We start from the raw sequence: 14,248 nt of genomic DNA, 5'->3' as shown, positions 1-14,248 counted from the left end.
GATAAAGGTGCACCCACCATTAACATCCATTTCCTTTTTGTCTTCCTGAAGTGTTGGCAATTTGACCATTTCACTTCCCCGTTCCTCTTCATTGTCCATCAGTTCCTCCTCTAAGTGCTGCCCTCTCTTTTTAACCACTGGCTTGTTGTTCTTAATTCGCTGACTGTATATCCTGGCCAGCTGATAGACCTTAGTCTTCATCTTCTCCGTCACCTCTCTCAGCAACTCTTCACTCTGGGCCCTCGATCCTGCCTGGGCTACATGTGGTCTTATGCTTCGAGCTGGATGGTCGTGCCTCTTCCGAGTTAGATTGGAACTGGTGTGTGGTGGTGGTGATGATATGATTTTGTTCTCTGTTTCTGAGCAGTTTGGCAGTTGGTTGCACAAAGGTCTTTGAGACAATGGAGCGGATTTGTGGACAAATAACAGTTCTTCAGCATGCTTACAGTTGTCGCTTTCCGATATACTGTTTGGTCTTACTTGCAGCCTACTTTCACGAGCGAACCTCACTGGAGAAGAAATGGGTGATTCTTCTGTTATGGCACTTAGATCGCTGTCTTCCACAATAACCAATGGTTCATTGAAGTCCATCCCAAAAATGATTCTGCCGTTGCTGAGATGTTTTATTTGGCTGTGTTCAGGGTTCTCAACCTCCCTTTTCTTCAGTACCTCAGAGTTGTATTCAAAGACCTCGGACCTTAGTGTTGTATCATGTTTCTGTTCCGTCCTTTTTGGAGACTCTGCTGTAACGTCAGACATGTTTTCCATCACCTGCCAGATTTTAATCATGTCTGCAGATGATCGGAATTCATTCTCTGTAATAGTGTCTTGGGAAACGGGGCAGGCGTCCCTTGAAAAGTCCAAAGGTGGACTTTCTTCCACAGGATTATTAGACATTGGCTGTTGAGGTTCTGAAATCTGACCTGATTCTGGAGAAGAGGAGCAAGATCCTCTTTGGGTAGTGGGATCTGGAAGGTCAAGCAAAGCGCAAGATGGTGGCCCATTATCATGGGCAACAGCAGTATTGGAAGCAGCCAACCGTCTCCTCAATGTGGCCTCTCGCAAATCCTCTTCCTTGTTTTGATTATTTAACTTAGAGATAGAGCTCTTGACCAAGCCTGCTGGGATGTAGGACAGGCTTTCTCGCCTTCTGATGCTGAAGTTGGCATCTTCATGCTCTGCATGATCATAGTAACTCTTAATCTTCTCAATGAGCAGCCGGTCCTGCCTAGACAGCGTTGAGTCCCTTCTCCTAGGAATATTTCTATCGAGCTCTGACGACATGTCCTCCAGGCTGCTGAGGTTAGACTCATCAAATTGCCTTTCCTGGCTACTATTGGCTTGAGAAACACTCACTTGGCAGCCATTGTTTGCATCAAACGTGCCACTGTTCTGCAACAATTTGTCGCCATTTTCAAGGCTACTTTGTCTGCTTGTTGACTTTGATGTTGGGCAGCTGCAGGACCTGCCATCATCTGCTGCCAAACTATTGCGCCTTGATCGGCTGTTCATGAAGCGACCTGCAATAAGGCTGGCTTGCCCCAGCACTGATGGTGGAAGAATGCTGCGGGAATCTCGTTCTTGCTCTTCCTCGTCTGTTGACTCTTCGCTGCTGAAGTGTTTCGGTTCCTCGCCTGCCTCGTTGAACGAGCACTCCATGGCAGACTCCACGGCCCCCTGCCCAGAATCACTCCCTTCAACATCAACGCCCTTTGGGGCTTCATCTGCTCCCTTTGGTTCTTCTGGGCTGCGTGCAGTCTCGGAGTCGGACTGGATCTCCTCAAGGGCAGACTGGCAGGCTTCAGTGACCATTTGTTGAACGGATATTGGTTTTACATTAGGAACAACCTGAGGATTACAACAAGATGGAAAAGGTGATTAGTGCAACAGACGTTTATATAAATAACAGGGAACACTTTCCCCCTCTGGAGATACTGAGTGATACTGGTAAATGTAAGTAGATTCACCCAACCCTTGTTCATGGTGCAGTGCTCAAAGTGGACTGTGGCTTGGAGATGGAGCTACAAGACTGTTGTGCTGATCCTTCTACCCCCACACTCCCTTTGGCTCTGGATGGGACCATTCATATTTGCCTTTAGGAGTCTGTGCAGGCCCACACAGCAACTAAAGGTCACGGCCCATCATGGCCAGATAAACATATACAGTCTGGGATGAAGGTGATCAATGGATTTAGTCTCAATGATCATCTAATGCTTTCTGACAGGTAGGTTTGTGATGCAGATTGGGTTACTGATCATAGATATGGAGCATGGACAATGAACACCTACGTTTAGCATTGACTGAGCCACACATACCAGCCTGGAAATCGCAGGTTAATCGGAGCTGTCTAGGTTAATGGATAATGGATGAGAGACCAGATTACGTGAGTTTCATTTCACTATTTGGTGAGATCAATAGATTTTTAAGGTTGTTTATGATCTAACCCTCAACTTCAAAGCCATGTGCAACCTCCCTGCTGCTTCTGACTTACATCTAGGGCCGGATTGTATTCCGGCGATGGGGACCAATTAACTGCCTGCCATCGGGGATGCTATCCCTTTAAGGGACGAGCTCCCTCCTCCAGAGCTGGGGCCAATTAGAAGGCAGAAGCTCTGGTACAGGCAGTGCCACCTGGAGTGGTGGCCTCCGCTGGTATTGCTAGACGCCTTCAGAAGAGAAGTCGGACAAACTCCTCTGAGCACTATTTTTTCATCCATGGGCAGCTTATTTTGAAAAGTCACTGAACTTCCACGAAGCTGTGAGCAGCCTGATTATTTCAATGCGCAGTACATTCTAGACCTCTACACGACTGCGCAAACACACATCTTAGAGCGAACATTGCTCTCCTCCCACAGGTCCCAAACTACCTCTCCTCGAAGGTCCCATTCCACCTCCACCTCTCATTGGTCGCAAATCTACCTCTCTTCTAACAGATCACCAAACACTTCTCCTCTAACAGATCCCAATCCACCTCTCTTCTCACTTTTCTCATTCTCTCTAACTTCACATACCTGGACTGTTAGCTCTCTTTTCTCAAGAGCTCGCACTTTCAGGAGGCATGGGGTAGGATTTTATGCTGCCCTTGGAGACGGGCACAGTGGCAGAGGGACAAACAGAATGGCAAGGGGTGTCGTTCCCGACGTTGTCCTGGCCCCATGCCATTTTGTCAGGGGCTGGGAAGGCTGAGGATGACCTTCCCACCCCAGGCCAATTGAGGCCCTGGGAGTAGCATCACCTGGTCTCCAAAGACACTCCTGCACAGGTGACAAAATAGCCACTGTGGCTGACTTTCCTCGCCCCAAAAGAGATCAGCACGCTGAGGTTGCAAAAGGTGCTTTATAATGCTAGGTGTTAGAACTCAGACAGCCAAGCAGTGAAGGATGAAACTGAAGCCTAGTCTTTATACACTTACAAGCTTTTATTTACAGAGACACACATTACATATCATGCACCTCCATCCAACAATCCCTCCTTCAGTCTGCTGCTATATATATGAGCACAGGCTCATCCGCAATTAATACTCACCACCTGAATACAGTTGGCACCCAATTGCTATGCAATTATCATGAGTTCTTTCTTTTTAAGGAGAAGAGTGGGTGATTTTTGCTCCACTTTAACATACGTACCTCTTCAGAGACAGTGGTGGCAATGTCCCAACCTCTGCGCTTCTCTGCATTTCCAGACGGCTGGCTGTTCTGCCGCTTGAATCCTTTGGCTTCCTGTAGCTCTACAGGATCTTCAGTCTAGTGGAGAGACATATGGAGAGATGAGCAAGAGGCGCTGATTTGTGGTCAATGACCCAAGGCAGAAAGAGTCCACAGTTGTAAATGCCCTTCACTACCCTCCATCCACCCACAACCCCTCTCAGAATTGTAAACACTAGCTGAGCAGCTTCTCTAAAGAGTCTTGGCTCTGAGCCCCTTCCTATAATGCTGGTTATGTCCCCAATTGATGCTGATGAGCTAAATCCAATAATTAGATGTCCTGTTAAAAGCAGGTTAGAGATTAACAGCACTGGGTTAGCACCTTCAAACATGCAAATACTGATTGAATAAGATTCCAGCAGGATTACAAGTAACTTGACTGGGGTAGGGCTTGCATCATATAAAGGTAAGTGTCTTTATAGATAACACTAGGATCATGTGATCTCCTGGGCTACTTTCAATCATCTGAGGGGGGTCAGGGAGGAATTTTCTTTCCCTTATTGGTCCTGGAGTCTTTTACTGACCATCAAATTCATATGTCCTTAACTACTTAAACAGCTCACCATCACCGGTTGAAGGGGTAACAAAGTGACTAAAGATGTAGAAAACTAGGCTTTGGTGAGAGTGGGATTCAGTGCAGACGGGAAGAAGGTGCTAAATCAACTAGCCAATAGTAAAACAAACTACTGAAACCCAACTAACTAACCAAAGTGACAAGGTTTATGATCTAAAGAGAAAGGAAAAGGTCAGTACTAAAAAGAACACCAAGAAAAGTGAAGCATAAGTTGGAGGTGAAAGGAGAAATTGGCCTACAGAACTGTAATGCAAGAGTGGGAGGTATTTAAAGAGAGGTGGCAAAGGTACAGAATAAGCACATTCCAAATAGGAGATCATTAGAGTGGGGCCGCGGAACGCTCCATCCAGTTGGACCGTGCTGTACCACGTATCCTTTGTGGAAAAGTTTGTGCAGAAAAACACCTTTGATCACCAATCCATCAGGCAGTGGGCTGCACGGAATGTCCTCAAGGCTCTATGGGAAAAGGAGATGGTGGATCCTGTCGGATGGTTCCCCGAGCAGACTGCCAAAGTCATTTGCAGAATGCCTCATCACCAAAACTTTCAAACAAGCACCAAGACGTAGTTTGGCTGGTAAGAAGGGCCCACCCCGTCAGATCCTTCCTGCACGCCCGGAATCTCACCACCTCTGCAAGCTGCCCCCAAGGTGGCTGTGGTGGGGAAGAGACTGTTGCCCACCTCCTTCTGGAATGTGCCTTTGCAATGCAGATGTGGAAAGAGATAGTGTTTTTTGTCGAGGTTCATCCCAAGCAGCTCAGTAACACAGGAGTCTGTGTTCTTTGGGCTGTTCCCAGGGACGCACATCGAGATAATCATCAACTGCTGCTGGAGGACCATCAATTTGATGAAAGACGCTCTTTGGTCTGCCCGAAACTTGCTGGTCTTCCTTCGCAAAGAGTTGTCCACGACCGAGTGTTGCAGACTGGCATATTCCAAGGTCCAGGGACGCACTAAAGCTTGGGACAGCCGCCACAAAGGCTCAATGGGGACAGCCGCCACAAAGGCTCAATGGGGAAAGACCACTGTGTACGGTCTCCCACCATAGTGAACCGAGGGCTGGACCCATGGGAAACCCCTCAGGCTGTATACACCAAATATGGGTTTGCTGTAAAATGTACATGGCATGTAAAATGGAATGGAAGGGTTATGAAGCAACTCACTCCTGGATTGACGAAAACTGATTTCCTTTGCACTTTCTGAAATGTCAACTTGGTGCTGTTTTGCACCGTTTTGTAACTTTTTTTAAAACAGATTTTTAGGAATAAAGTATATTTTTGAAAAAAGAGGTATGGAATGAGGAGCAGGATAGCAACTGGGTTAAAAATGGGTTAAAAGAAAGAGAATAGAAAGTAGAGGATAGTTCTTCCAGAGTGGTTGAAAATTGGTAATGATGTCCCAGGGGGTTTTGTTCACTGGGTAGATCAATGATTAGGATAGAGGTGTAATAGGAAGCAGGATTGAAATTTGCAGATGATTCTAAAATAGGAGGTTCAGTTAATTCCTTAGAAGACCAAAGGAGGCTACAGTGGGATATTTTTTTAAGATGGGGGAATGTGCTAAAAGGTGGCAGATGGAATTCAATGGCAATAACTGTGAGGTGGTACATTTCATCATCACAATAGCAGCAGTAATTCTACTTTAAATGGAAGTAGGCTTTGTGTTCTGGCTGAAGACAGGGATTGTGGGTACAGGTTGACAGGACATTAAAGGTAGTGCCTCAGGTTGATAAAGCTGTAAAAAAAAAAGCTAATGGAATTCTAGGTTTTAGTCACAAGGCAACATGAGCCTATGTAAAACCTAACAAGATCTCAGCTAGAGTACTGCGTGCAGTATTGGGCCCCACACTATAGAAAGAAAATTGAGTCTTTAGAGAGGGTACAATGCGGATGAACTAGGATGCTGCCTGGTGGTATGAGGAAATACAAATAGGAAGACAGACTTGAAAAACTGGGGCTTTTTTCATTAGAACAATTCAGGTTATGGGAGATATGATAGAAGAATTAAAAGTATGAAAGAATGGGACATGGTGAATAGAAGCAGACTGTTTCCAGTAGTTGAGGGGTCATAGATACAGGATTAAATGAGCTTTTTCACATAGAGTTGTAAGGCAGTGGAATTCACTTCCAGGGTTAGTGATTGAGGCAGAAACTATGTCAACATTCAAGCTTTGATTGGATAGGTGGATGAAATGATATGGAAGGATATGGATACAGGGTGGGGAAACATGATTAGGACTATTAACATGACTGATTGGGCCAAATGGCCTGTTTCTCTGTTGTGACTTCTATATATTTCTTAATCGGTTTTACTACTGAGACGGGGTGGCTCAGTCAGTTAAATACTGGCCTTGCACCTCTGGAGCCTGGCTTTGTGTCCAGTCCACACGGATGGAACAACAGCCTCTGACCTACACCAAATGAGTCTGGGCAGTCTCCATCCTACCTGGTGTGGGCCATAGCACACCACCATCCCCAATTTGGCACCAAATTGAAAATCTCGAACCACAAGCCGGAGTCTGAAATGGGAATAAGTCACCCTGAGGTGAAGAGGACACACTGAGATTTGCAGGGGTGGGTGCAGCTCTTTGTTGAGATATGGGGAGGGAGCTATTCCTTTTAGTCCAACTGGATTATTTATTTATTTATTGAAAAAAAACATTTATTTAGAGATACAGCACTGAAACAGGCCCTTCGGCCCACCGAGTCTGTGCCGACCATCAACCATCCATTTATACTAATCCTACATTAATCCCATATTCCTACCACATCCCCACCTTTCCCCTACCACCTACCTATACTAGGGGCAATTTACAATGGCCAATTTACCTATCAACCTACAAGTCTTTGGCTGTGGGAGGAAACCGGAGCACCCGGCAGAAACCCACGCAGTCACAGGGAGAACTTGCAAACTCTGCACAGGCAGTACCCAGAATTGAACCCGGGTCGCTGGAGCTGTGAGGCTGCAGTGCTAACCGTTGCGCCACTGTGCCGCCTAGCGTGCTTCATGCCAACACATGGTTCCCAGAATCAATCTGCTTCACTAACATTCCTTACCCAGATAAGCACAAAAAAAGTATTAACTTTAATATTCAACATCTATATCAAACCATCATGTAACTCCATTGGAGTTCCATTCCAGACAGTAATAACTTGAAATCCAAAGCTTTTCACTATCAACCAACTTCTCCCAGCCTTGTTCAGAAAGACTCATTGGCCAATCAACACAATAATGCATGATGAAGTGCTGTACTTGTTAATGCAATCAATGCTACTGCTGTGTAATGGAAAGTTTTAGCACTTTGAGTACCCAGAGTAAGCATCAGCATTCTCAGGTCTAATGCATTCAAAGTTAGATGCAAAATTAAGCTCCCTCTACACAGTCCCATCAACACTCCTCGATACAGCATACGTTAAATGCCAGGTAAAGCTCCCTTCAGTCTGCTCAGTCAAGCACTCATCAGTCAGGTACAGCGCGAGTTATATTCAAAGCAAAAACTGCCTCTACACTGTCCCAACAATGTGCCATCACCCCCTCAGAAGAAGATTTTTACTACGCCGGGTGTCATTTTGGTTTGCCACAATAGCCACCCTTGTGGACTTTCCGAGTTAAGCTGGCACATTATTGCCACCGTATGCCAAATTAGTCAAAATTTTGCAACAGCTATTAGACAACCGACAACTGGATGGAAACTGCCCATGTGCACCTCACAAAAAACCCCGCAGTCAGCAGAGAGAAGAGCCAACTATCAGAGGCTGGGCTGGCTTTGAACGAGGAGTAAAGGAATTTTTTTCTGATTGATTCATTCAGTCTCCTACCAAATAATGAATTGATACCCAGATGGGAAAGGACTTGCCTTTCCTGTTGATTATGAATGACCTGGATTGAGTTCCATTCTCAAAATAAACCAGAAAGAAGCACTATCACATGGCCAGGCCTGTAAAGGCCCTAATGACAACATATATTCACAATCAGTCAACTGAATCAACTTCTATCGTCAGTTCATGGATTAATGGCATCTTGACTTGTCATTAGTGTTGAGTATTGTTCAAGGTATTTAGGCAGTGGCATGCAATTCTGCTCCATGATCCAATGTATTCCCCGTCAAAGCAAGCAGAGCCCCAGAGCATGCTGGGATAGCTGCAGCAGGCACAAATGGCAGGTGTTAAAAAGTTAGTGGTGCAGCCACTTCGAGCTGGTTCAAACCAGCAGTGCAGGCGGCCAAGGCTCTTTCCATGCGGAGGGTGGACAGAGAAAGAGAGACAGAAATAGAGGCGCTCACCATGGAGAACTTAGCAGAAAGCAAAGCCCTGGCTCTATAGTGCCAACAGGAGATGGCAGCCAGCAGAGAACTGGCAAAGTCGGCTACCTGGTCGCCCTCTATCATTAATTCCTCTTCTGGCTCCACGCCTTCTTGGATAAACTCTGTACCTCTCGCCATTTCCTCTGAGTCACTTGCATTCAAGAGCTCCAAGGAGTCTTTGCAATGGGCTAGGTTGTCCTCGTCATCATGCCTCTCGCTCTCAGGCTCGCTCGTACTAGACCCAAGAGTACTGACACCAGTTATAGAATTCAGGCAGTCCTTATTGCCCAGAAGCTCTCCATCGCTGCCAGCATGCTGTTTGAAGGGGTCAAATGGTTTAGTCATTGGGGCAAATGTGCGCCAAGGCATTATATAACTTACAGCCACTGACTCCTTTCAACAACGTCTATAATAGGTGATCGATCAATGGCAAAGTTTGTGCTTATAATGTGTGCTTATAATATTAAACAGGACTGAATGATCACAAGGCATCCTACACAATATTTTCGGTAGTTGGGCCAGATTGTAGCCACCTTAAACTAGTTGCTACTTGAAAGCAGGGAAGCAGCCTATCCAGATAGAATATTACCTGGACTCAACATCAAAAGCTGTGTAACCAGTTTGACTTTGGGTTCCTGTTCTTTTCTGATGTCTTTAATTCCATTTGAGGAAATATGTAAGACTGAGAGTCGAAAATCAGCAATTGAAGTTCTCTCGTCATAAGTGATAGGAGTGACTCATTGGGTAGGAACATCCTCATCTCTGAGACACAAGGTTGAGGGATCAAGTGCCATTCCAGATGCTTGGTGTCCTGGTAAATATTTAACCCTCAGTCATCATCACAAACAGCTTATCTGGTCATTACGACTTTTGTGGGAGCTTGCTGTGTGCAAATTGGCTGCTGCGTTTCCTACATTACAACAGTCACAACACTTCCAAAGTACTTCATTAGCTCTGAAGCACTTTGTAATGTCCTGAGGTTGTGAGAGGCGCTGTATAAATGCAAGTATTTTCATTGGTTCAATAATTATTGACCACCATCTCAAGGGCAACAAGGGATGGGCAACAAATGCCATCCTTACCTAGCCAGGCCTACATGTATTGCCGGTCCCACACCAAATTGGTTGATTCTTAACTGCCCTCTGAAGTGGTACAGCAAGCTGTTCAGTTGTATCAAACTATTATCTTATCAGCGACATCCACAATTATAAAAAGAAAAAAGAATTGCAGCCCACAGGATGACAAAAACAATTAATAAGCATCATTATCCTGTAATCTTCTCATATTTCCCTTGCTATTATACCAGGCCTCTGAAGAGACTGGTGCTGCGATATCTGTTTTGTATATCAGATTCACAGTTGTTTTGCTTGAGCAGTGGTTGAATGGCTGGAGACAGAGTTTTGAGGGTTTCTGGGGCGGGGTGGGTAAAGGGCAGGGTGGAGGCGGCTGGGGTGCGGGGGAGGGGGGGGGGGGGCGGTGGAGTATTTGAAATCTGTCTTCATTGAAAATACTGTGGCCAGAAGTGACCTGAAATACAGGATGTGCATCCTGACTTGCTCTTGCTAGTTAACCAGTTTTCTTTGTGACTGCATTGATGCAAGAGTTAATAAAGGATCTGGCAGTTATCTGCCTCACATGAAAACATATAATCGGAGACATGGTCGCTTAAAGTAGTACAGCGAACTGCAAAAGATTTTTGATTGTTTTTGTTTTGAAAAAGTCCGAGTTGCACCAGCTTTTAAAAGCGAGCTGAAATCTTGGCTTGTTTTAATGTTGCTCACATTAATCTTATTTCTTAATAAATTTGTTTGTGATTTTTAGCCTGATATATATGCCCTGATGTTATTTGCTCATTTTCAATACCTATCGGGTGTTCATGGTTTGTATTTCAGCCTGCTCGCACAGACGACTCTAAACTACATTTTAGTTCATAGGGAGTGAGGGTTCATCTATAGAAATGGACAGGGTTTACACCAAGACTGAGCCAGATGGAGCCCTCTAGTACCAACAATGCTGGAGTTTGTAGGGTCACTGAGAAGGCATCTCATTTTCATGGGCCTGATGGGCTGCACAGCATCACCGGGCATAGATTTCCCTTCCCCCAAACATTTGCCCTTCTGGAGGTCAGTGCTGCTCATCTGATTGGACATAAGCCTCCAACCCAACACCAGACCCATCATAGCCTGGAGAAGCAGTGACTTACAGTGTTCCTGTCCCTAGTCCCACCGCATCAGCCAAACAAGAATTCTCAACTGAGGTTGGGACCCAGCACATCTAGGTCCTGGACATTTCTGAGCTGTTCCAAACTGGAATCTTGGTGGAATGGCTCAGGGGATTAGGCTTCTAAATGCTTGAAAATGGACTGGGTAATGCCAATCATCAATCTCTCGCTCACATTGCACAGAACCTGAGGCAAAAGACAAGAACAGCTTGACGTGCTGTCAAATACCTGCCTCTCGCTGACTCTATTTAGATACAGTGGAGAGTGCTGGTCAGGTGCCCGTTCTGATTGCAAAGAGGCCTCTGCCATTTTTAAGGCACCGGGCTCATTTACAATCAGCATGCGAGTTGTGGTGAACCAAACAAGGGTTTTCCGATCATGGAGGGTGGAGATCCTAGACAGGCAGTGGCCCACATTATTTAATCCTGCTTTTCCAGAGTTTACAAAACTAATTCAACACTTGCCCTTGTCAGGCCTCTTTGGTTCCATGGCTTATGGGACTGGGATGACGACTGGAATGTGTGAGCACAATTCAGGCTTTGACCAATTCATATCTAAAATGACAATCAGAGTCCTATTTATGTGACAGGACCCTGATTCGCATATTAAAAGGAGCCTGAAACAAGCAGCCACTTTACACACTTAGCAGGCAGCCCATTTCAAAATGCAGCTGGCCATAACACCAGTGGTGACAAGGAGTAAGATCCCAATTCCATTTTGAGACCATTACTCCTGTTAACACCTGGCCAAGGGAGTCAAGATCAACCCATGACATTCAAAGAGCAGCTGAATTATCCCAAATGAGGGTCAATGTTTGGTCTGCTACCTAGTTTTCCTGCAACATCAAATCTGCACAGATTTAGCATCAAATTAACAACTCTGTCACAGATGGGAGCTTAATGCATTGAAGCCTCTGGAACAAGTGCCAACCTGATGATCATGGGGGTGGGGGCACTGTGAGGCATTGGCGTGCCTCATTGCCTGGCCAAAAGGTGCCAGCTCTAGGCTCTCTGGTCTGTTGCTTAAAACGTGTGTGAATGAGAGAGCCTGGTTCCCTCACTAAAGTGCAGTGTGTAAGGTGGGGGGGTGGGAAAATATTTACAGAAAGCTCCACGTAACCTTCACTGCAAACACTTCAATCAGGATCAGAACTGAAGGCCCAGGCTTCCCTTGATAACTCAGCAAGGTTATGCAGGATGCGGGTGAGCTCTAGTTGAGCCCCAAGCTATACTAAGTTAGGCTGATGATGGCCAGAGCCCTCATGGCAGTGCTACGACTGGGCTCAGCATGTCCAAGTTAGGAAGCAAGGGGGGGCCTGAACCCACGGTCCCTGGTCCTAATGACTGTTGGGTGGCCTGCGCACATGTGGAAGTTGACTGTGATGTATCCCACGGTTGAATAGCTTGCCAGGCACTGCCTAGTCCAAGCCTGAATTCTGGAGAGAGGCCAAGGAGCTACAGTCCAGCTAAAGAGTGTAAGTCCTACATGAGAAGACGAGGAGAGAGCAAGGTTTCAACTATTGTGGAAATTACCCATCAGTGGTGACAGCCTCAGTAAAAAAAAAAGACAAGAAGGATTACAGTTCAATAAAAAGAGAGCTGTTGGTCTTACCTTAAGAGAAACTGCGGAGTTCAAGGGCGGCCATCATGTCGAAAGGAAGGAGTGCAAGAAAGAAGGAAGAGAGAAAGAATGTTAGACATCATCTATCAGGAGATCTGCTCAATGGGAAAATGGGTGATCACTATTAAACTAGCAGTGAGGTTTGTTCAGCAAGGAGAGTGGGAGCACTGCCTTATTCCAGTAGCACTGGCAGGAGGAAGCACTGCCCACCCTCTCAGCTGATGGCATGTGCCATGCAATGGAAAAAGGTGGAGGGGGAAGTTTGGGAAGAAAGAGATGACTGTAAATGATTAGTTGCTAAGAAGGAAAGACCAGCATTTCGATGGTGCCTTTCATGACCTCAGGCTGTGCCAAAGTGCTTTACAACCAATGAAGTAGTGTGTGCAAGTTGACTGCCACACTTCCTACATTACAACAGTGACTCTACTTCAAAAGTTCTTAACTGGGTGTAAAGCACTTTGGCATTGAGGTTGTGAAAGGCATTATATAAATGCAAGTCTTTCTTTAGAGTCCAACAAGCCATCCCTGTTTGATGGATAAATGCAGTTGAGGCCCACATTGGCTCAGCTGTGCTCCTCCCACAGTGGAATAGCCCATGGACATTTGCAGGCCTCGCTGTAGGTTGAGTTACCAGAGGTGCCAAAGAAACTGCTACTCCAGTAATGGGTCAGAACCTTCAGCGAAAGGAGAGGAATGCGAAAGGAAGTAGTTTATTCTGTGTCAGACACCAGTGTTATTTACAGATTGCTTTCGATCATGGCATCAGCACTCATTTCTTTAAAGAGCTATTTTTACATCTAGAAATAAAATATCACTCGAAGTCTTGAGATTTACTAACATCTGGAGGGGGCTACAGCAGAGAATGACCAGAATGATACCCAGGCTAAAAGAGCTTAATTATAAGTAAAGGTTGCATAGACTAGGCTTGTATTTCCTTGCGTATAGAAGCTTAAGGGGTGATCTCATGGATCTCTGTGCTGTACCCCCCCCCTCCAGATGTTAGTAAATCTCAAGTGCCCTTCGAGTGATATTTTATTTCTAGATGTAAAAATAGCTCTTTATATCATAATTAAAAGATTTGATAGGGTAGATAGAGAGAAACTATTTCCTCTGGTGGGGAACATAATCTTAAAATTAGAGCTCGGCCATTCAGGATGATGTCGGGAAGCACTTCTTCACACAAAGGCTAGTGGAAATCTGGAAGTCCCTCCCCAAAAGTCTGTTAAGGCTGGGGGTCAATTGCAAATTTCAAAATTGAGATTGATTGCTATGCAAGTGCATTGAGGGTTACGGAAGCAAAGGCGGGCAGATGGAGTTAAGATACTGATCAGCCATTATCTCATTGAATGGTTGAACAGGATCTAAGGGGTTAAAAGGTCTCCTCCTGTTCCTATCTTGTGTGTGTGGTGTGTGGGTTACAGGTTCAGCCATGAAAGCCGTCCATTGTTGGGCATTCACTAGCTGGGGCGGGGGTAACTTAAAGGTGATGAATAGCCCTTTAGCTGAAATACTGCATGCACCCATGAAGCTGGTCCATTGCAAGAGACGGCACCTTTGGAAGAGAACCACAGGGAGCAGAAGTGATGGAAGGTAGAGAAACGGATATTTTTCTCAGGTGTAAATTCACTCACCGCTCTGCACCAGAGATTTCAGGATCTGTTTCGTTGGCTCTGTGAGGAAAAGAAAAGGAAAAGACAAAGGCAGCCCATCAGATTAATGCCATACAAATTAATGGGGCCAGAGAGCCTTGTATTCCTTTCGCCTGACCTGTTGTGAAGACTCCAGTTCAGAGCACTGATGAGCCACATTAATAGCTGTTGATTTCAG

General features: G+C 45.6%; 1 protein-coding gene across 1 annotated transcript in view; it reads right to left on the bottom strand.

The window, feature by feature from the left end:
* Nucleotides 1-14,248, bottom strand: part of plekhg3 (pleckstrin homology and RhoGEF domain containing G3) — a 196,450-nt gene that overhangs the window by 6,940 nt on the left and 175,262 nt on the right. Inside the window, exons 15-19 of the mRNA XM_068039586.1 lie at nucleotides 14,053-14,091; nucleotides 12,413-12,423; nucleotides 8,560-8,895; nucleotides 3,627-3,743; nucleotides 18-1,848 (exon numbers count right to left, since the gene is read on the bottom strand). Of these exons, the coding sequence (XP_067895687.1) occupies nucleotides 18-1,848; nucleotides 3,627-3,743; nucleotides 8,560-8,895; nucleotides 12,413-12,423; nucleotides 14,053-14,091 (2,334 nt within the window). The remainder of the gene's footprint in view (nucleotides 1-17; nucleotides 1,849-3,626; nucleotides 3,744-8,559; nucleotides 8,896-12,412; nucleotides 12,424-14,052; nucleotides 14,092-14,248) is intronic.

This window comes from Heterodontus francisci, chromosome 9 (assembly GCF_036365525.1).
Source record: "Heterodontus francisci isolate sHetFra1 chromosome 9, sHetFra1.hap1, whole genome shotgun sequence".
In the NCBI taxonomy this organism is placed as follows: domain Eukaryota; kingdom Metazoa; phylum Chordata; class Chondrichthyes; order Heterodontiformes; family Heterodontidae; genus Heterodontus; species Heterodontus francisci.
Note: the sequence above shows the minus strand (reverse complement) of the source record. Positions and strands in the feature narration are given on the sequence as shown.